We start from the raw sequence: 22,772 nt of genomic DNA, 5'->3' as shown, positions 1-22,772 counted from the left end.
CACCAGGCCAGAATGTTATGCCAAAATGTGTTGCAATTTATAAAGCAAAGCAGAGACAGAATGTGACTCTGCAAAAGATTATAAAGCAAGGTGACCTGCTCTCCTTGTGTGCCCAGGACCTTCCTGGTTTTACGTACTAAAAATGTCATGTCCCGGGAAACCCCTCAGTTTCAGGCAAACCGGAATGATGAGTCACCCTATCATAAAGACCAAAACAACAAAACAAAACAAAACGAGAGCCTCAAACTAAAACGACTTTGACATTTTGGATTTGATTTCACAGAAGGAAATGCAGACCGAGACACTGCTTTAACTGTAACATCTCAACTGACTTCAGCTCCACGTTTTGAAGTAGCCTTTAATCGTCCATGTCAAATAGCAAATGATTTGTATTTTTTGTTTTAATAGGATGGTTATGAAGCAAGATAACCTCAAGAAGCTTCTGACCATCCCAGAAACATGGGGCAAGAGGCAAGAGGCAAGAGGCAGACAGACAGACAGACAGAGGACGGGGATAGAGCTCTCTACCATCACTCGTTCGTCTTCCCAGCACCTACCTTCATTCTCATGTCCCTGGCGTATTTCTCCAGCTCCTTCCTTATGTCAGCCCTTAACATCTTGGAGACATTGAGGACCAGCTGCTTCCACTCAATGGGCTGGAAGCTATGAGGCTCATGGGGGACGTACAGCCCAATCTTGACCTTCTTGACTGTGTGCAGGTATTTCTTGTAGGAGTCTTCAAAGTCAAAGATGAGGTCACTCAGAGTTCGAAAGGTCAACGGCTTGTCCATCAGCTCAGCCCTTCGGCTCATGCCCAGTGAGCCGTAGCGGCCATTGCAGTAAATCCCCAGCACAACATGGTGAAAATAGTTTCCTGAGAAGTAGGTTTTAAAGCTGATGGGGAATCGCTCGATGGAAGGCTGTCCATTGGTTAAGTATCTTAGACCATCTGAGTCAAGGAAGAGAAGGGAGGCCTTGAGAATTTAGAGCTTGGACTCCCAGGAGGGAACGTGTTCTGTATGGCAAATTAAGTGTCCATCTCTCTGCCTCTGAGCAGGTCCACATCTACCCTTTCCACGTTAATCCTTTCAGAAAAGATTCACTCAATCTCTTTGAGTACCTATTAGATGATGCATATTGAAGCCAAATTAAAAACTTGCCCTCTACTTTAGTAATTAAATAAATGTGCAAAACAAAATCATGGACTTTCCCCCTCCCTTGGTTTTCTTCAGGACGTGATGAGTATTAAAGGCCTTTTAAAATGTAATGAGAATGACGTTCTCAGACATTACTTCTGGCTGGAGTGCGTGGGACAGAGCAGGAATTGAAGACCTCTGCATTGTTCCAGAAGAAAAGTGAAAAACAGAATCAAGGCAAGGCAGTGAGATGGGAAACAAACTGACTGGGTACCTGGGTGGCACCTGGGTTAAGCATCTGCCTTTGGCTTTGTCAGATCCCAGGGTCCTGGAATCGAGTCCCACATCAGGCTCCCTGCTCAGCAGGGAGTCTTCTTCTCTTCCACCCCTCCCCCCATCACGATCTCTCTCTCTCTCTCTCTCTCTCTCTGTGTGTCATGCCCTCTCTCTCTCAAATAAATAAGTAAAATCTTAAAAAAGAAAAAAAAAAAAAAAGAAGAAAAGAAAAGAAACAGACTGGTCGATTACCTGGACGGGAAGGCATCAGAACAGCTCACAGCTGCCCCTCATCTGCTCCTCTCATGGGCCCCAGTACCCATGCCAACAGCCTTGAGTACCACACGGAAAGCTGCCTCCAGCACCCGAACCTCAGGTTCCCCTCATTCCCCAGCACACCTGGCATCACACATTGGTTTTCTCCACTTATCAGCCCATTTGGATCGAGCAAATCAGCAAAACTGATACCGTTGTATCAGTTGGGGGCCAGTAACCCCACAGGGGCAGCGCCGCGTAACTAACTACCCCACAGACTCCACATGACAAGTACCACCACAGCCTCAAGCCCATCTCAAAAATCCCAGGATAACCTTGGTAAGGACCCAGTATTCATGGAGAGGGATGTTGAAAACTCATGGCATCTCTTTTCTGCTGAAAACCTGTGGTGACTCCAGGGTGATTCTGAGGAAAATAATAATCCAGGTGCTCCCCATGGTGGCCTGTGCCTGGTAAGTGCTCAGTCAGTGGATACGGTTCTCTACACTGAGAATCTGTCTTCACCATTTCTTGCCCCCACTCCAATGGACTTTCCACCCAGAGGCTAGAATGTTCTACTCAAGCCAAAATTTGGTATGTGTCAACTCTTTTGCTTCAGTTTTCACTCTCTCTCCTCTTCCTCAGACTTGATCCAAATCCCTTACCAAAGTCCTGCCACAATTCAGCCCCTGCTCATAATTCCTTTGTCCAGTTTCATTCCCCCCTACACCCTGGACCAGCACACGGACCCACAATCAACCTGAGACATTTTTGAAGGATATGCCAAGACCATAAAGAATCCACACCCATGCCCTTGGCCGATATATTCCCTCATAATGGGAAGTCATATAAAACTGAAAGTCTTGAATGACTTTTAAATGACCTTGACATTACAAAGCTATGAGACCAACTGAACAAAATGGCCCTAAACATACCCTGTAACATGTGATGCTCCCTATCACAGTAGAACTTTCCTTATGGCTTCCCTCACACAGCAGCCCTCTAGGGCAGGAGATTCTAACCGGGCAGAGATTTTCAGGGTCTCGTAAAAACCACGAGTGAGAAGGATGCTGTGGGCTTACTCTCTTTACACACGCGGCATCCCGAATGGTACAGAGGCACTGCTCCCCCCCCCCTTTCCCCAACCTTCCTCAGTATGTGTTAAGTACCCCGCCCCACCGCCCAACTCAAGAACCGCCACAGCTAACAGCACTTGCTGCCTAATCGGCCAGTGTTATAACTGGGTGTCTCTTTGCATCTTGTAGGGCCGGGAGTTGTGTATCGCAGGCTGGTGTCTGTCCCCAGACATAGCACAGGCCTGGCACAGAGACATGCTCTGTCAATGCTTGCTGCAAGGATGACCCTCCATTGCGAGACACCTTCCTTAGACTTAAAAAAAGACTGCCTCAGTGAGGGCCAGTCCAGGTACGCTTAAAAGAAAGAAGCTACCAGAAGCCAACCCTGAAGGCTGACCTAAGGACAGGGCCTCAATGTAAGCATGTCTCCTCTCTCTAAAGTTAGCTGTTTTCTTGTCACTTCCTCCTGTGACATGAACTGGCAGGGAGGGAGTGAAATCCCAACCTTCTGAGGCCCCTGACGCCCACTCCTGCTTGTTTTCTGGGGTGAGTTCTCTGGGGCTGGAAGAAGAGCTTTCTCAGTTGTTTTTAGTGATAACGAACCCTCACTGGGCGCGTATCTCCAGTGCCCGACAGGCTGTGGGCAGGGCTGTGGAGCCAGAGAGCAAGAGCGCAGCCCTCTTCTGGAAGCCTGCCGGGGACACAGACTCAAAATGGACACGACACAACCAGGATGGCAGTTCCTCAAAAAAAGAAGAAGAAGAAGAAGAAAAAGGAGGAGGAGGAGGAGGAGGAGGAAGGAAGGAAGGAAGGAAGGAAGGAAGGAAGGAAGGAAAGAAAGAAAGAAAGAAAGAAAGATAGATTGATTTGCCATATGATCCAGCAACTCCTGGACGTGTACCCACAAGAACTAAAAATGGGGAAGTGGACAGGGACTTGCATACCCACGTTCACAGCAGCGGAAAGGGGGGACGCGATCCCCGTGCCCACGGATGGGTGACCGGATGAACGAACGTGGTGTATACAACGGAATATCATTCCACCTTAAAAAGTCAGGAAATTATGACTCGTGCTACAACTTGGACATTGAGGACACTAGGCTTAGAAATAAGCCAGTCAGAAAAGGACAAATACTGTATGATTCCCCTTCCTGAGGTATCTGGAGTAGTCACATTCGTAGAGATGAAAGTAGGCAGGTGGTTGATGGGGGCGGGGAGGAAAATGCGGAGTGAGCGCCCCACGGGCGTGGCATTTCGGTTGGGGAAGACGAGGTTCTAGAGACAGCTGGTGCCCATGCTCGCGTGACAACAGGAGTGTTCTCAGTGCCACTCAACTGTACACTTAGAGTGAAAATGCTAATTTTACGGCATGACTATTTTACTACAATGAAAAAAACCACATTCACACTAAACGTATGTCAAGCCATTATGCTGTTTACCTTAAACCTGAACAGTGCTGTATGTCAACGGGGTCACAGTGACACTGAAAAGAACCACCCCAGTGATGGGAGCTGTGAGAGAGGCAAGCCCAGCGGCCTCTGGGAGAGCAGAGAAGAGGTCATGGGGTGACCACACCGAAATCAGTCTGTGCGACAAGTAGAGTCAACCACGTGGAGAAGAGGGAGGGAGGCGGGGGATGGGAGTGACCACCAGTCCATTCTGTCCCAAGTTGCCATCGCTAGGATTTCTTCCGTCTTTATGGCTATCGGGAAGCCTTGGGACCTGCAGTAAGGGAAGGGGACGAGGAAGTGTGGATGAAGGCAGGGAAGTGACCTGAGCTCTTCTAGGGATGAGGGAGCTGCCATGTCCAAGCTCCTAGAGATCGAGCCAGCATCTAACCCACACCATGATTAAGCCCCTTCCTGGTCAGCGAGGCCCCCCCAAATCGTTGCCAGGATTCGGAAGATGAATCGAAGGTCTTTGTCTCCTGCAGGCCTGTGAAAGTGTGTGCATGAGCAAAAGTAGGGGCTCTTCCTGAATGAATCCTAACTCTGGACTAGCATCAAACGGGAGAAAACAAGGAAGGACAAGACAGGGGACACAGGCTTCCAAGCAGCAGGCAAGCTGAGCTATTTCAAGGTTGTTGAGGTGCTATTTGTTTCCCAGGACCTGCAGAGGGGCCTGTGGGAGACACAGACAGATGACCTAAGTCCTGTCCTTCACTGTGCTCGAGAGAAAAGCAGGCCATAGGGATGCTGACAAAGAGCAAAAAGAAAAGACAAAGACATAACTTTTGGAATTTAGGTCTGTGTTTCTTGTCTGTGTCCAAGAGTCAAATTTCCCTGAGTTCAGCAGTGTGCGCCCCGTTCCTCTTCCGGGCCCTTCTCTGTAATGTCACACTGGTAAGAATAAAGGAAAACCAAGGCCACACTGTCCTCTGATTTAGACAGGCCCAGAGGCCAGTCACAAGTGTTTCCCTCGTGACCCAAAAGAACTGATTAATCCCAGGAATCCTGCAGTTGTGCTTGGGTTTACACCACTGTGCGGGGACATGGCGACCATGTAAAGCAAGATGGCCTCCGCCCAGAGGCACCCAGACCTCCGTCAGCAGAGTCTGAAGGTAGCTGGCCTGCCCAGGGAAGGGCCTGTGCTCTGGCTCTCCTTCACTAACTCCCCCAGCAAACCCCCAACAGCTGTTCACCCCCATCAAACTCACAGGAGGCTCAGGCCAACAGCTGTGACTGACTCCTGCCTCAGAAAGGCCCCCGGAGCCATCTGCGGCCTCCACCCTGTTCTGCCCTCTGGCTGGGCTCCCCAGGCACGTTTCCTCTCCTTTGTGAGGAGCAGGGAGGAGGTAGGACGGAACTGTGGGGGAAGGGCCACAATAAGGCTCAAATTCCCCATTTTTCAAAGGTCAGCCTGGGCACCTATAGACCTTCTTTTTCAGACGCAGCCTGCCAGTGCCCTGAACACTGCAGAGGGCCAGACACTGCCGTTCCCATGAACGTGTCCAGGAGACCAAGCCCACAGACTGCCCCTGACCTACTGTCCCTGGTCTGATTCTGAGCCACCAGTCCTTCCACTGATGTCACGCTTGCCTCTTTCCATCCTGGGTTTCCTTCCAGCTCTCTAACTTCCCTTCGTCTCTGTCACGGGCTCACCATGTCCATCTAAACCACAACAGGGTGGGATCTCTTCCTTGATCTTTCTCTTCTCACTCCTTGAACAGCAGCTACCATTCCCTAAGTACGTGCAGCTCCCCGATTCCTATTTCCGGTGCCGAGCCCCCTCGTGAGCATCACACTCTCCATACCCACCCCAACCTCTGACCCCTGCCCACGTCTCAAATTGAACATACTCAAATCTGAACTCCCCTCCGCATAAATCTGACTCTCCCCGCAAGTCCCTCCTTGGGCGGCAGCACACCTACTCGATCACCCAGTTTTCCAAGCCAGAGATGTGGGCTCACTGCCTCTGACTCCTCTAACTCTCACAGCTAATCAGCCCGGCCTCTGGGTCAAAGAATCTCACCTCTCCTTTGCCCTCATCCCTTCCGCCCATCCTCCACAAACTACCACCCAGTCCATTGGTTGACTTCCTCCTCATCCACTCCGGCACTCAGTTGGCCTCTAAGATCTGGAAATTCTATCTTCTTGATGTCTCCTCACCTCTGTTCCCCTGGCCAGGACCATAGTTCAAGCATCACCATATCCCTCAGGGAGCAGCTCCTAACGGGCTTCGCAGATCCAGCTTCTTCTCCAGTCTGCCCTTCAATCTGCCTGAAGAACCACCTTTCTAACACGCATGCCTGGTCATGTCGTGCCTCTGCTGCCGAGCTTTCTTGGGGGCTGCCCTAGCCTTTGGAAGGAAGGTCACACTTCTCAGCACAGCACTCAAGGACCCAACTTTTTTTTCTTGGGTCCACCTCCCAAGTTCATGTCTTGCTATATTCCCTTGGTCACTGTCCCTTCCAGCCAGCCACCCCAAGAGACAACAAGTTCCTTTGCTCTTCTGTCAGATCATGTTCTACTTCCAGCATAGCTTTTTGTACCATATTCCCCTTGGGCTAAGGAGCCAGGAGTCTGGCGGAAAATGGAACAGAAAGTATGGCAGAGCCCAGAGCCTTGTTTCAACTCTACATTCTCCGGAGTCAAGACTCTATGCCATTGCTTGGTCTCATCCACAACCCACTCTTAGAATTTTCCCCAAGATGCCTTTGGATAACCCCATTTCCTCTTGAGTGTCTATCCTGTTGCAATGCCAGAAAAATGCAAAAAATAATGATACATGCTCTCTCTGTAGTCCCTCTAAGTTGGAATTCCCCTCGTAACTAGTGGATCTGGCTGAGAGCTAGGCCTGGGGCAGGCTGCAGCAAATGTCCACAATGAGCCAAGGAGCCAGGCTCTGATCTGGTTCAAGTCCAGAAGGTCAAGGTTAAAGAGAAGCACCAGGGAGAGCTTGACTCTTTGTCCCAACCAGACAACAGGCATAATTTCTATGAGTCTGGAACAATAAAGGCACAGTGGGCCCCACAGGGAGGCCACCATCTATGAAGTAAACTTGAGCAAACGTCACTTCAAGGATACATCCCCAGGATGACAGCTTCAAGGCATTTGATAGGCAAGGACTCCCGAGTCATTTCTTTCGCTGTTTCCATTAACCTGTAGGGTAGAGCACAGCAAAGCATCTCAGGACTGATTTAATTATGCAGTCTGTCTGTCTGTCAATCCATCAGCGTGCCAGTCTCCACACCAGGTGACATGCAGGATTATAGAGGGAAAGGGGACAGCTTGCTGTGCAAGACAGAGCCAAAGCACATCTGGACCTGGCAGAACTAAACTCCTAAATTCTCCACTTCTCTCTCCAAGAGTTGGTTCCTGGAGTTAGTGCCTGTATGCTGTGGTGTACTCTCAAGGCCCCAGGATGAGGGGCATTACAAAGAGCAACAAGAGGAGGTCCCATAAACAAACTTCAGGGGCGTCTGGGCGGCTCAGTTGATTGGGTCCGACTCGATCTCAGCTCAGGCCTTGATCTCAGGGTTGTGAGTTCAAGCCCTGCACTGGGCTCCGCACTGGGCGTGGAGCCTACTTTAAAAAAAAAAGATGATATACTCTGACATTGCATTGCCAAAAAGAAGCCTGAAACTGTGACACTGGGTGTGGAGCTTACTCAAAAAAACAAAAACCAAAAAGCAAAAACCAACGCTCAGGCCTCCTGTACCTCTGTAAGAGTTAGTATCTCCCACAGAGCTTAGCTGTCTGAGAGGCCCAGCCCCTCGCCCCACCACCAACCTGGCCCTGGGGCACCTCCCCTCCCCCACCCCTGACAGACCAGGGTGTTGCAGCAGGGGATACAGGCATAAAGGGTGGGAGAGGGAGCTGACAGCTTTCAAGCGGGAGAGTGGCCCCCTGGCCCACGGATCATGCACCACTTACCCACTCAGCGGTCTCATTTTCCTAATTTCAAAGAACTGGGTCCCTGTGTGATTGTATCTGGGTGAAGTATGTAAAGGGAAAGTGATAGAAAACTCCAAAGATCCCAGTGACTCAGAGGGGAAGCATGCATTGATTTCTCAAAGGGCTGAGGAATGAGGAGTGAGGGGCTTTCCAGAAAGTGTCCAGTAGCCACAAGGTAGCCAAGAGCCTCTTAATCCTCACTGTCCTTCCCTGAAAATCTGATTTCTAACTTCAGCTTCAAAACACCCTGGACCTTTATAATAGCTCTTTTCAGTCTGCTCTGCATTCTGTTGGTTGAATACATGTCTTAATTCACTTGCCAGACTACAAGCTCCTTGGGAGTTAAGACCACTTATTTATTATCTTTATATCCCCCCACAAAGCCTGGCCCAAGTCCAACATATTCCAGCTAGCAAAAGTTGTTAAATGAATGAGGAATAAGTGAATAGATGGGTGGACAGATGGATGGACAAATGGGTAGGTTGGCGGAAGGGTGGACGGAGGAAGGGTAGGAAGGAAGGATGAATGGAATTGATGGGATGGATGGTGGGTGGATGGATGGTGGAATGAATAGAATGGAAGGGTGATGGATTGACAGGTGGATGGATGGATGGATGGATGGATGGACAGATGGATGGATGGAAGGGAAGGATGATGGATAGAGGGGCGGGTGGATGGATGGATGGATGGAGTAGAGGTGGCTGGATGGACAGATGGATGGATGGAAGGGAAGGATGATGGATAGAAGGGCAGGTGGATGGCAGTAGGTTTCTCAATAGTGTCCAGTCTCTGCAGCAAAGCTTACTGTAGAGACATCACCATCATTTCACTGGACTGATACTAGACAATGGTTACTAAGTCTGAGAAAATGACACTATTACCCACAACTTGGGATTTAGCCAGTTGTCCAGAAAGCATAAGGGACTGGCAAGCCTGTGCTAGGTCATTCTGAAGGAGACATGCTTTCGCAGACTAGATCTTTTTTTTCAGAGCCTAAAGAAGAGTTGCTTTACACATTTCTCTTCCCTGCCTCAAGCAAAATCCTATAGAAAAAAAGCACAGGGTGGGAAGGTACTCATGAATGGAGACCTTGTAACACTGGTGGGGGTAGGAGAGTAGATGTGTGACCCTATTGTGGTACAAGCAGTGGCAGCAGGGGGCGCTGAGCTCCCTCCCAAGGAGGGTTAGGATCCCCTCCTGGCACAGAGATGCCTGGACACTCAGACACAAGCTCGAATAACAACTACGGGGTGAATCATGAGAGACTATGGAGGGCACAGATTGCATGGAGCACTGGGTGTGGTGAAAAAATAATAAATACAGTTATGCTGAAAATAAATAAATTTAATTTAAAAAAACAAACAACAAAAAAAAACAACTATGGGGTGAGTGGGGGTCATTATAAACAGACCCTGGGCCCCACCCCTGGAGACTCCAACTTCAGGCCATGGTCCTAACCCTCGATGTCATTAAGAGTCACCCTACCCTGCCTTGGACAGCTGTGTTGGAGGTTCCAGGGTGACAGCTGGAAGATGATTTTAACAAGCTCACCAGGCTGGAGATGATCAGCTCAGGCCATAAGAAGAGCCCATCTCCGTATATAGGCTTGCCCAGCTTTTGAAAAATACAATATAAAAAATCTTCATGGGAAAAGAGAAAAATGAGGGGCTAGGTATCCTCATGGTAAAGCGATTTTTTTTTTTATTTGACCAAAGATTTCATTCCAATCGTGAGATTCTTGGTATATTTAAAGTAGAATTCAGTGGGCCAAAATTCTACCTGAATGCATAACTTTCTCCCTGTTCATAGATCTAGTCTGTACACCTACTGTGTAAGGTGAGACAAACCCATAATAAAATAACAAAATATTGCCTGGCCTTGCTTTCTCAGTTTCTCACAGTTGTGAGCCCCAGAAAGTAAGTTGGGAGAGTGGAGGGAAGCCTCTTGTAAACGTTGCCTTCAGAGTGAGTGACTTACTGAGCCCGAGCTGACCCTCAGAAGGCCTCTCCTCACACAGCAGAGATCGGGGGCATCTGTCTTTCCAGAAGCCTATGCTTCTGAGCCAAAAACCCAGTTATTCTGGGTAACATTATGGGGTAGCGTCGGCATAACTTTCCCAATGCACTGGGAAACCAAAGAATTCACTGGACTTGTTTTATGGTCGTATTTGCTCTCTTGCAATGGTCTGGAACAGAACCTGCAATGTCTCGGAGGTGTGCCTGTGAAGGTCTGCTCAGAAGACAAAGAGGTCATGCTCTGTCTTCTTTGTGCAGTGGCTCTGCTGCCCAGGGGACCAAGGGGCATGATCCCAGCAGCCTGTGGCATTTTCCCTTTTCCGGCCCTCTCTGTGGTCAGTGATCTAGGTCAGTGACCATCGTTATGGGTCAGAGAAGAAAATGAAAAAGCAGATCCTTCAGGCAAACTGTGAAAAGTTGGCTGAGAATGTGCTGTAGGGTTTCCGGGCAAATGAACAAATGTAGTGCCCGTGCACACTCGCCCCCTATCAGGGAATCCCCAACATTCCCTTTCATCTCTGGCTGCCTGATCCTTGTGAAGATCATGTCCTAGATAGAAGTGGGGAGCTGTTGTAATTTCTGTCCCCTTCTAGAATGTTCTGTGAGAAGACAGTCACACCCAGGGAAGGCTTGGCTCTTGGGGCCCAGGGCTATCCTGGCAGAAGTTTATACTATGTTCCCCAGGGGTCCCAGTTTGGGGGTTGGCACCAACAGCTGATAGCCTGCTCAGGGTCAGAGTCAAGCTGTTGGCTTCAGCCTTGAAGACTGGTGCCACCTCGCCCTCTACTATGGCTTCAGGATTCCACTGGGAAGATGCCATGCAAGGGAGACGATTGCCTGTGAAATGAGAACTGAGAGGCTAATGACGTAACCTGCCTATCCAAATCAGTAGCGACTGGTGTTACTCCCCTCTGGTATGCCCCTCCCTTCAGCGAGGACACAAAAATCCACAGGAAAGATTTCTGCATATAGCACAGCCTCTTCTGGGGCATGTGGGACAAGTGTGCAGTGCCCCAGGAAATCCTTTCTGCTGAATTCTATGTCTTTGGGGACAAAGGACAGAGGTCAGCAGAGAACTGACCTCTTGGACAACGTGCTAGGGGTTAGGGTGCCAAGAGTGGCCTCTGTAGGGCATCTGATGCTGGCTTAGTGCTGTGATGTTCACGGACGCAGGCAAACGGTCCCTCCCTCTCACAGACACCTCTGACAGCCCAGCTCACGTTCCTAGCCTGAAAAATTCCTAGCCCTGAAAACAATACCCGCAGTGGCCTATGAACCAGCCACCTCTGCTCCTTTGTTCTTACAGTGTTGCTGGTGCGGGGTCACAGAACAGATCTAACTAACCCTGGCTACAAGCAAGCCAAGGCCACGGGCAGAGAGAAGGACCAGAGTCAGACTGGTCTGAATTCCGCCTGTCCCTGCAGGGCTCCTCTGTACGTCTCCAAGTTCACATGAGGGGAGAGGACCCCCACCCCAGGGCTCCATTTCTTCCTGCAGACGGGAGCGAGGCTGCTGGTCTGGGCCTCCTGAGGAGCCAAAGGCAATGAATGCCGGGTGGGTCTCCTACAGACCATGAGCAGTCACGCTGGAGGCAGAAAAGTCAGAAAGGAAAGAAAAAGAGCAGAAAAAAAGCCCAGAAGGGACAAGGGACGGACAGTAGAGGAAAAGAGGCAGAGGGAAACAAAGCCGATGACGAAGGAAGGGAGAGGGACCCGGGCGGCCACTGCTGCCTCACCGTGCCTTGCCCTCCCAGCCCGCACCTGCCTAACAGGGTAAAGGTCTGATCATGGCAAGTACATTCCCCCATAATCATGCCTTCCAGACTCACACGGGGGCACCCCTCTATGTCCGGCCTCACCAACCTTAGGGAGCATTTGCTGACCAGCCAGGGACAGACCTGCCAGGAGGCTCGAGGTCACCACGCCCGTCCCCGCGGGGTCCGCCCAGACCCTGGTTGGAAGGATACTGTAGTGTCTTCATGTAGGTCTGGATTGCCTGAAGCCAGTCTGGGATCGTCATCGACAGCCTGTAGTTCGGAACCTGCGGCACTGAAGGCTGCAAAGCAGTAGAGAGAGAAGTCTTTATCGAGGAGATGCAGCGGGTCCAGTGTCTGCGGGCAGCCATGGGGAGGGAAGCACAGCAGATGGCCGCTGGCACAAGGTCTCCCCAGACCACGGGGTCCCTCACTGGAGCTCCGCTCCGCATACTCTCTGCCCTGGGGCACCACGACTCTCTACGGCCCTCTGTGTTTTGTGAATGTGAACGCAGCCTGCCTCCCCACGGGGGCCTCAGCCTCTTCTCCTTGAGCCAAGGACCCTGTCTGTAGTGTCCCCCACTCTGCCTGGCCCAGGGTGTTCACAGGCGCGCCCCAGTCACCCTCACATTTTCACTGCACGGCTGCACCTTCTGCTGCATGGCTGGTATGAACCTTTATACTCCGGGACACCACCGATGCAAGACCTCTGGTGCCCTGCACTTGACCTTAGCCAAAAGGCTGAGAAGCGATGAGACCTATGGTGCCCTGAAGGAATGCAACCTGGTGCCACACGTGCCTTCGGTCCTCAACACCATGTCCATCGCGGCCCCTCCCCGAGTCTGGCCCAGTGGATTAGCAAAGACCCCCCTCTGGCCGTGACTCTCCCCAGGTAAGGGCAGCCCGTCTGACTCACGAGCCATCCTACCCTTTTACCCCTCACAGCTGCCCAGGCACCTCTTTTCCTCGCCTGCCCCTTGGTCAGCACCCACCGAGTGTCTATGACTGAGCACGAAGCATGGTTAGAGCACGAAGCTCTAACTGCCGCCCGGAAGAGCAGAGAACAGCAGGTGACACTTGTGGTGGGGGAGGGGGGGAGTGCCTCTTCCCAGGAGTTTAGAGCTAAGACGCCAGCTCTGAGACACCAGGCAGCTCTGAGCGGCCAATGAGGCCAAGAGCGAGCACAAGCAGGGGCTTCTCCCCCAGCCCGTCTCTTCCTGGGAAGCGAGGGATGGCATTTCCTCCTCCTGTGTGCCTCTCGGTCCCTGAAGCTTAGCCTCCGGCGGGGCAGGGCTGGGGACGACAGAGACACTCTGTCCCCGTGAGCCTGGGGCTCTAGGAGAGCTGCTGCCCTGAAGGAAAGGGGAAGCTCCTCCAGGCGTAAGCCACTTAGGGAGGAGCAGAAGGGGCCGCAGGGCCGATTAGTTCATCCTCGAGAAAACAGGGAAAGGGAGGCTCTGGGGATTTAGTGCTTAGCTGACGACGGTGAAGCTGCTGGTTGGAGAGACTTGGGGACAGTGCTGGGCCGCCTGGCTGGGCCCCAGGGACAGACACCCCCGAAGGGCGTGCTCTGGCTCTCCCCCTGCTCTCCAGGCTCGGGCCACAGCGACGTGGGAGGGTGCGCTGCCCCGGGGCCTGTGGTGGGCCCCTTCCCTACTTCCACACCTTCCACACCTTCCACAAGTTTAGCTGCATTTACTAAAAATGCCGCCTGACATTCGCTCCCTCTCGGGCTTCTCTTTTCTCTCGGCTTTGCAACTTTCTACCTCGCAGCAACTGCCCCTTCAGCAGAAAGGAAACTAATCACACATCCTACTTCACAGCCAAGGTGCTGAGTGTGTGTGTGTCTGTGTGTGAATGTGAGGGGGTGTGTGTACACACACACACACAGACACACACACAGCTGTTCTGCAAACTACACTTTGTTTACAACATACCCACTCAAATCACATTTCTGTCTTGGAGAGTAATTTTGGGGAGCAAAAGGTTCCAATGGGACCATTCGCTCATGTGACCCTGCCCTGTGCGCAGGTGCGCGTGCACACTGAGGAAATGTATTATGTATTATGAAATATTTCCTTACAAACACTAGAAGCGTCAATCTTGTCCTTGCTTTTGCAGTAACATCCACGGATCTACCCATACCTGGAATTCTGCGTCAGGATGTGCCAGAGATGTCACGGAGAAGTGAGGAGAGAAGGGGAGATGTGACACAACATTTCTTTAGCACCTGCTATGTTCCCAGCTCTAGGCCAGGGACGAGGGAACACGGAGACGCAGGAAGGATGGAGGGAATGAGACAGCATTTCTGCACAAAAAGTGCCGTTTGATTCTATTTAACACAAAAGATGGTAAAAGCATGTGGAAATAACCCCAAAGAATCACCAATCACCTAACGGATCCTCAGAGGGGTGTCCCTTGGCCAGATCCCTGCCAGAGCCAAGGGACTTGGTTCAGAGGTGGCTGTGGGGACCAACCACCAAATTATTTCAACTCCCCCCAGAGCCCAACAGAGCCCACAAGACCCAGATGGTGGGGTGGGAAACGGGCAGCAGCTGGTCCTCAGAATAGCAGCCCCGTGGCGCCCAGAGGCTTTTAAAAACAGCTGCCTGGTTACCTCAGACCCGGCTGAGCGCGTGCGGGAGCTGTGGCCACACTCCACCAGCCCCAGCTGGGGAGCAGGGCTGCGAGGGGAGAGGAGCCCAGACAGCTGAGGGCTGATGTCATCAGGCTACAACTCACCCTGCTGTCGGGGACGGCTGGCCGGGGCTCCGGCTGGCGGCCGGCTCCCAACCAGCACCTCAGGCCGCCAGTGCCCCCAAAGGACAATGCACTGTACAAACCAGGCGGGCTCCTTGGCTGCTAATTATGAGACAGACACAAGATCCGAGTCCCTGGTCTGTCACCTACTCGCTTCGGACCCCGTCGAGCTCCATGACTTCTCTAAGCCCATTTCTTCCTTGATAAAATAGGAAACTATCACCTACTTCAAACCGTCGGGGCGGGTTGTGAGGATTGTGGGACCTAATGTACAAAGCCGGCAACTTGGCATTGGCGCTTGGTATTCTGGAAGGGCTGGCTATGTTAGCCTTCATTACTGATGTGTTTTCGGGATCTAGCCTGGGGAAGCCTGGACGGTCTGCACTTTCCTGGAACTAGAAGACAAAGTCAGCAGGGCCTGAGTCTCTGCACACTCGATGTGAAACATCGCAAAGATGCCTTCTCACCCCAGTGGAGGAGGAGAACACAGTCATTTCCCCCTTCAGACACGTCTTGACCAGGAGCTAATATCCTTCATTCATGACAAGTTCATTCAAAGTTTTAAGAAAACTCTTCAGGGGCCCCTGGCGGGCGCATCAGTACAAGATGCAACTCTTGATCTCGTGATCATGAGTTCAAGCCCCACATGGAATGCAGAGGTTACTTAAAATAATAAAAAATAAAAGAAAACCCTTTGGTCTTTAATGAAAAAAAAAAAAAAGTCCCGAAAGGTAGAAGCAACCCAAATGTCCTTTGACAGGTGAATGGATAAACAAAATGTGGTATAGGGGCACGTGGCCGGCTCAGTCAGTAGAGCGTGGGACTCTTGATCTCGAGGGTCAAGAGTTTGAGCCCCATGTTGGGCATAGCTTATTTTTTTAAATATGGTAAATACATACAATAGAATATTATTTGGCGTTAAGAAAGGACATTTTGAGGGGCGCCTGGGTGGCTCAGTTGGTTAAGCCACTGCCTACAGCTCAGGTCATGATCCCAGAGTCCTGGGATCGAGTCCCGCATCGGGCTCCTTGCTTGGCAGGGAGCCTGCTTCTCTCGCTGCCTCTGCGTGCCAGTCTCCCTGCCTGTGTGTACACTCTCTCTCTCTGACAAATAAATAAAATCTCCAAAAAAATAAAATAAAATAAAAATGAAATTTAAAAAAAGGACATTTTGACACAAGCTACATGATGAACCTTGACAGAAGCTACAATGTGATAAACCTTGAGGACATACTAAGTGAAATAAGCAAAACACAAAAGGACAAATAGTATATGATACCTCTCTCACCGTCATCCGCCTTTACCCGTGGGGTATACATTCTGAGACCCCCCCGTCCAGGTGCCTGAATCTGCAGATAGTGCCAAGCCCTAAATATACTGTTTTTTTTTCCCCATGCATACATATACCTATGATAAAGTTTCATTTATAAATTAGGCCTGGTAAGGAGATTAAGACAATCAGTAAAATAGGACAAATATAACAACATTCTGTAATAAAAATTATGTGAATATGATCTTTCTCAAAATCTCTAATTGTAGTCTATTCACCCTTCTTGAGATAGGAGGTGATGAAATGCCTACATAATGAGACGAACCGAGGGGAATGACGTAAGGCATCGTGACCTGGCGTTAGGTTACTGTTGACCTTCTGACCAAAGGTCAGAAAGAGGATCGCCTGCTTCGAGAGAGCTGGGAACCATGGATGGCAGAAACCGTAGAAAGCGGAACAGTGGAGAAGAGGGGCCAGCCGTCTGAGGCTCCCACAGCCATCAGATTCATGCAGACAAAGCCCACGGGTGGTTGCCAGGGACGGAGGGGTAGGAGGAAGACAGAGTCAGCGTTGAATAGGTACAAAGTCTCAGCCAGGGAAGAAGGAAAACTTCTGGAGATGGAACACAACAGTGAGAATGACTTAATGCACAGAACTGCACACTTAAAGGTGGTTAAAATGGTAAAATTAGGTTTGGGATATTTTATCGTAATTTTAAAAACAGTCATGAAAAGACAATTTACAAAAAAAGTGAATAAATATTCGAAAAAGAATTTCAAGCTCACTAATAATTTAAGAAATGCAAAGTAAAGGGGCGCCTGGGTGGTTCATTGGGCTCAGTGTCTGCCTTGGGCTCAGGTCATGATCCCAGGGGCCTGGGACCGAGTCGTGCATCGGGCTCCCTGCTCAGAGGAGAGCTTGCTTCTCCCTCTCCCTCTGCCTGCTACTCCCCCTGCTTGTCTCCTCTCCCTCTCTCTCTCTGACAAATAAATAAATAAAAGCTTAAAAGAAAGAAATGCAAAGTAAACCCACTGCAACATGCCATTTTCACCTCCAATCAGTAGAGCTGTTCTGAAATGTGGACACCTAATGTTGACGGGGATGCTCTTAAAAGGCACAATGGGAACATAAATTGCTACAACCTTTTTATAAAATGCGCTTGGCACACTTTTTTTTATCTTCTCCTCCTTGACAGACCCTAAGAGTCCCTCCTCATGTTATTTTCCCGTTTCACCTGAAACCCCAGCCTCGATTTTCCACGGTCCTTCCCCTCAAGGTTCCTGCCGCCTGCCGCCTGCCACCAGCCCCTCAAGTCACAGCCCAGGTGAGGAAGGTGGAATCCAGAGGGAAGAGGTCAAAACCAGCCTCTCTACGTAGGCCTGTGGTCTGGGTCCCTGGGGGGTGGGGGACAGGAGGAAGGAATGGGCTGGGTAGGAAGGTTATTGTTCAAGAATATTGAAAGGAACCACGGGCAAGGCTTCTGTGGTCAGGCTCCTTCTCATCCCATTCTCGGCAAACAGAATCATCTGTCCAAAGAATGCAGGGAGAAATGATGTCAGTGGACACAGGTGTGCAAATGGCATCCCCATAAGCAAGAGAAGCAGAAAGGCAGAAAAGAAGCAAGGAGGCAAGCCAGAACACTGGGCGCCAGGAATCTTTAAGCAGAAAGAATGAGAAGAAAGCAAAGCCTTTTGCTGCCCCTGCTCTGGAAGAAACAGTTACCAGTGCAGACACACCAGGCAACTCGGAGAAGCAGCACAGAACATCAGTCACCAGCCCAGAATGGAGCCCAGGCCTCTGCCTCAAGGGCAGCCAGGACTCTGTTGAGGGTGTCCTGGTATGGAGCTCTGGGGGGTCTCGACCTTGGGCCAAGCAGGAAGGACAGACCACGGTTCCAGAGGCAGGAGTGTGCTGCCTGTGTGAGCTAGCAGGGGGCAGAAGGGGGCCCTGGCCGCAAACTCGCCCCGCACAGTCTCACACCTCTCTGCTCAGGCAAAGCTGAGTCCTCTAAAACTGAATGCTTCCCCAATTTAGAACCGACATGAGAATGAGGCACGAAAACATGGGGTCTTTAAGAAATGATCACTGTTTCCTGCTGAATCCATTCTGGCTGCCCCTTGGAGAGTTCAGCTCAGCCGGGAGAGAAGCAGGAGGAGCGGCTTCCTAGCACACCCTGCTCTCTTTTCTGGGCCGGGCGCTCTCTCCGCCTCGCCCTTCTCGTCCTTTAACATCCTCCAACTGACTCTGCTGCTTTTCGGACTTTCCGTGAAAAGCCCCCGCCTTCACCTAGTCAGCTGCTGCCTTGGACCCAGCAACCACCAGGGGCAAGGCCTGCAGTCACACATTTAAAAGGAGGCTTGCAGAAGGGGTGAGCCCCCAGACCCCTGAGCCCCTCACCTCCCACTCCCGCCCCTGCCCAGGTAGAGGGACCTGGACCTGTGGGCAGAACTTCCCATGGCTGTTCACAAAATGTCCTGCAAAGAAGTAGCATTCCATCCTTCTCTTAAAGTTCTTGTACCTTCCAACGCTCTACCATTGCCCACCCCCACTCCTCTTTTTATTTTATTTTATTTATTTATTTGACAGAGAGAGAGAGATCACAAGTAGGCAGACAGACGGGCAGAGAGGGAGGGGGAAGCAGGCTCCCTGTTGAGCAGAGAGCCCGATTCGAGGCTCAATCCCAGGACCCTGAGATCATGACCTGAGCCGAAGGCAGAGGCTTTAACCCACTAAGCCACCCAGGTGCCCCCACCACTCCTCTTCTATACAAAGTCCTCAGCAAGACACTTGCTAAAGGAGAAAAGGACACAGACCCAAAGGAAAAAATCTGCCCAGCTGAGTGTGAGAACAGCCCTTGGACTGTTCAAAGAAGTGGTCCCTGGAACCAGAAGTTATTTTGAAGCTGTTTCCCGTCTCAGGACCTAGGTAGGGGTCAGGGATTGGGGAAGGTCAGGACCTGGGAGAAGGGGATACGGAGATGGAGTCAGAGAACATGCTATTATGATGCAACGTAAGAGAGAGAAATGTTAAGTTCAGGTTCAAAAAGCCAAGGTCTGTATTTGGCCTGGGATTTTCCCGGCTTGGCAGGAGTTCTGCTGTGACTTCAGTTTGCTGCGAAAAGATAAGACGGTGTGGTTGCTATGTATAAAATGGAACTTTTTTTTTTTCCCAAGAACACATCATTCAGCCACAATAATGGAAACATCAGGTACAGGTCTCAGGGGAAAGTAATCTGTGTTTTAAACCACTCAGACAACATTGAGAATATTGTGTTTCATAGGCGCTTATTTTAGAGGACTGACTGCTGACAAACTAGCAAGTGTCCTAGAAAGAGGGTGAGGAGAGTGCTTTGATCTGGGAACTGTGACACTAAGACACAGTGAAAGGAGTTACGTGAGGACAAAGAACTAAAGGAAGATGCAGAATGACGGAAGGTCACGGTCCTGAGGACTTGTTCTAAGTCAACTCTGTTGTCACACAGCTCAGCATTGGAGATCTGGAGACACGTAGGTCATATCATCAAGGGACTGAAGAGCTGGAAGGAACTTGATATGAAATCTTGTCAATTCCCATTTTACAGATGAGAAAACTAAGACCAGAGTTTGTTTTTTTTTTTAAGTGAGTGACTGAGGCCTCAAAGCCAGAGGCAGCACAACCAGGACTAGAATTCAGTCCCTTGATTTTTACTCCAAGAAGGCTGTGTCGTAACATTCTAGGGAGCTATGAATAGTGAAGGAGATAGGGGTGCGCTGCTCTGATTCAAAGGGCAACCCAACAATTAGTGGTCACATGGGGCTGAAGGTGAAAAGGGAGAATTTCTGTGCCACTGAAGACAAGAGTTTCCCAACCACCAACACCCAAATCTGGCCAGGCCCTGGGCGAGCTGCCCGGTGAGGTGATGAGCTCCCCATCCCCACGAGGTCTCTGGGAAGAAGGGATTCTGCTGAGAGGGGGGAGAGCAGTCTCCACCAAAACAAACACTTTCTGATTCCTATGGAGAAAAGGGGTCTGCACACACAAGACCAGGAGAAAGCCAAAGCCACCCTTAGCAGTAGGGTCAGAGGTCGGGAGCTGAATTAGATTTGCAGCATAGGAGAGCAGGAACAGGCCTTGGTCCCCTGTGGCCACCTCTCTTCCAGGGCTAAAGGGCTCCCAGGTCCTCCTTAAGTAAAGCACGCCTCAGTCAAGTAAGGACAAAAATCTGAAGTCAGAACTGCCAGCCGAGACCAGCGTTGTTCTCCTGCTCAAGGGAAGCCCAGCAGGGGTAAATCACAGCCGGCAACAAAGCAAGAAATGTCCTCATTGGGCATAGTGAAGGGCTCCTTGACCTGCTGCAATAAAGCACTGAATGATTGCAGCAGGAAGCTTCTGGGCCCTGTCACTCCCCCCAAGGGCACATGCAGCTCTCTGGCCTGCAGGGCTCAGATGCTCAGGTCACCAGATGCTCCAGGTTGGGGACTCAGCCAGATGGCCTTTCAGGTCTCAGGTCTGGCATTCCTAGACCAACCCAGAAGTCTTCTCAGCCACACCAGTGTCCCCAGGGGGCAACGAAAACCATCTGCTATGCCATCACCCCCAGGCTCTGTAGCATTTCTCTGCAGCTTGCTTTCTGAGGTCTCATAGAATGACCACCACACATCTCCCTCCCTCCGTCTTACTAACTATATCCTTGGCCACCAGACTCAGTCTGCTCGCTGGCTTCTCTCCAAGGTAGAAAGAGTTTCGCTCCTGAGCCTCCAGCTCTATCCAGGGAGACTAATGCATCATGTGCACTGGAAAGTCCCTTTTAAGCAATAGCCAAAACTCTTCTTTTTTTTTTTTTCTTGGAGTTCGGATAAGCTGAGAAAAGAGACAGTTCACTGCTTTGCAAGTTTCAGAGGTGAAAGTCACTGTCATGAAAAAAAGAATTGGCAAAAAGTCTAGAAATGATTCACGCTGAGAAGTCTGACTGGTTGATTGCAAAATTCATTCACAGCCTGATAAATCATTTGCAAAGGAGAGACAGGGAAGGACTTAAGAGTCTCCAAAGAGGAAAAGGAGGGTGTGATCCCTGGGGTGGGGGGGGTCTGAGCATTCTTGGCAACACTGGTGTTACCTGGTGGCTACCAGGTGGCTTATAGCTTTTGCTGGAGGAGGTGATGAGGATAGCAAACAGAGTTTGGCTGGAGATTCAAAGAACCCTTGGCACCGCCAGACCACACAGTCCCAGGACAGCAAGCCCTCCATCTCTCCCTCCCCCATTTCTAAGGCTTCCAAGACAAACGTCTCAATTAAGCAAAGGGGGTGGGGACCGGCCCGGAAGAATGGGGGAGCATAAGGGAGTCCAGAACCGGACCAGGAAAATGGACATCGCCTCTACTTGCTATGCAGATTGAAGTGTTCCCATCATTGCCCACCCCACCCTGTCCATCGAAGCCTCTGACCTTTGCCAAGAAGGTGGCGTTCCTGATGGCGCCCACCATTTCTCCCCCCTTGGGGTGCACCTTAGCCACGTGCATCCACATGCGCTCCCAGGTGTGGCTGTCGATGGGGAAGCCGCTCTTGTTAACGTGAAACAGCACCCCGCCGTCTTTGTCCTCCTCCTCCGAGCCCCCACTGGTGGCGAGGCTCACGGGCCGCGCGTGGCTGCTCCGGGACCGGGTGCCTTTGGCGCCTTTGGGGTGTGGGCAGCGGTGAGTGTCGGCCGCGGAGCCGGTCATGGTGGGGCCGGGGCGGGGCGGGGGTGCGGGGGGCGCGCGGCGGCGGCGGCGGCGGCGGCTGCGGCGGGGGGCGTGTGCGCGCGGGCGCGGCACGGGGATCAGCGCCCCGCGGGGACGGCCTTCTCCATGCCTCTGGCTGCCGCAGGACGCGCGAACCGGGAGCGGCGGCTGGAGCTCCGCTTACGGGCCGAGCCTGAAATCAGTGGAGACACAGCACACACCACGGGTAAGTGGACACCAGAGGCGGGGCGCACTGTGTCCAACGGCGGCGGGGCCTCGGAGTGGCCGCGCGTCACTCCCCGCTCCCCCCCGCGCGCCGACAGACCCCTCCAGCAATTGCCCACGAGCTTGCAGCCCTGCAATTCCCGAGGAAGGCGACTCGAATTTTGCCCCCAAGCTTCACACCCGCCCTCAGACACCCGGAGCGGGATCCACGGAGCGTGGAGGGTGCGGAGTGGACGGGTTGGGAGAAGAAAGCTCGTGCTGCGTGAAGGAGCAGGAGGTCCCCGCAAGGCTCCACGCATTCCTTGGTGCCAGATGTGGCAGAGCGCCAGTCGCGCCCGGAACGTACCGGCACGTGAGCGCCCGGGCTGCCGCGAGGGCGCAGCAGCAGCAGCCTCGGCTTGCAAAGGCGGCCGCGATTCGGCCCGGAGGCCCTCCTGGAGCGGGTGGGCGAGGACCGGCTGCGGCCCCCAGGCGCCCGTGCAAGTGGCGCCGCCCCCACCCCTCCCCGAGTTCCAGCGCCAGGCACCCGGGGGACTGGCTGCGGGCGGGGCGCGAGGCGGGCGCGCCTCAGACCCCCGACCCTACCTCGGGCCGGCCAGGGGCCTCATGGCCGCGGAGCTTCTCCGGGCGGCGAGGGCGGCGGGGGCTGCTGCGGCGGCTGCGGGGGCTGGGCCTGGGCCTGGAGCTGCTGGGGCTGCTGCGGCTGCTGGGGCTGCTGCAGCCGTCGCCTCATTCCATGTCCCATTCTCGAATGTTATTCTGTGACATATAACCGAGTCACCCGGGCGGCCGCCGATGTTCTGAACGCGTCCATTGGCCACCGCAACAAAGAGGGGCGGGTCCCGGGCTCGGGACTCTACAACCGGGAGCTCCGCGACGCTCTGATTGGCTCCGGGGATTCCCGGGCAGGAGA

General features: G+C 52.0%; 1 protein-coding gene across 10 annotated transcripts in view; it reads right to left on the bottom strand.

Moving 5' to 3' along the window:
* The window catches only part of VASH2 (vasohibin 2), a 39,633-nt gene extending 17,100 nt beyond the window's left edge, over positions 1–22,533 (bottom strand). For 5 of the 10 annotated variants that reach the window (XM_032317014.1, XM_032317016.1, XM_032317018.1 and 2 more), the window contains exons 1-6: positions 22,445–22,533; positions 21,359–21,827; positions 12,120–12,208; positions 8,118–8,174; positions 7,269–7,343; positions 558–939 (exon numbers count right to left, since the gene is read on the bottom strand). In XM_032317014.1, coding sequence (XP_032172905.1) covers positions 558–939; positions 7,269–7,343; positions 8,118–8,174; positions 12,120–12,208; positions 21,359–21,634 — 879 coding nt within the window. In that variant the 5' untranslated portion in view covers positions 21,635–21,827; positions 22,445–22,533. The other 5 variants (XM_032317017.1, XM_032317024.1, XM_032317015.1 and 2 more) reach the window with 4 other exon arrangements.
* Between the last annotated feature and the right edge of the window lie 239 nt (positions 22,534–22,772).

This window comes from Mustela erminea, chromosome 17, assembly GCF_009829155.1.
Source record: "Mustela erminea isolate mMusErm1 chromosome 17, mMusErm1.Pri, whole genome shotgun sequence".
In the NCBI taxonomy this organism is placed as follows: domain Eukaryota; kingdom Metazoa; phylum Chordata; class Mammalia; order Carnivora; family Mustelidae; genus Mustela; species Mustela erminea.
This window is presented reverse-complemented; position numbering and strand designations above follow the sequence as displayed.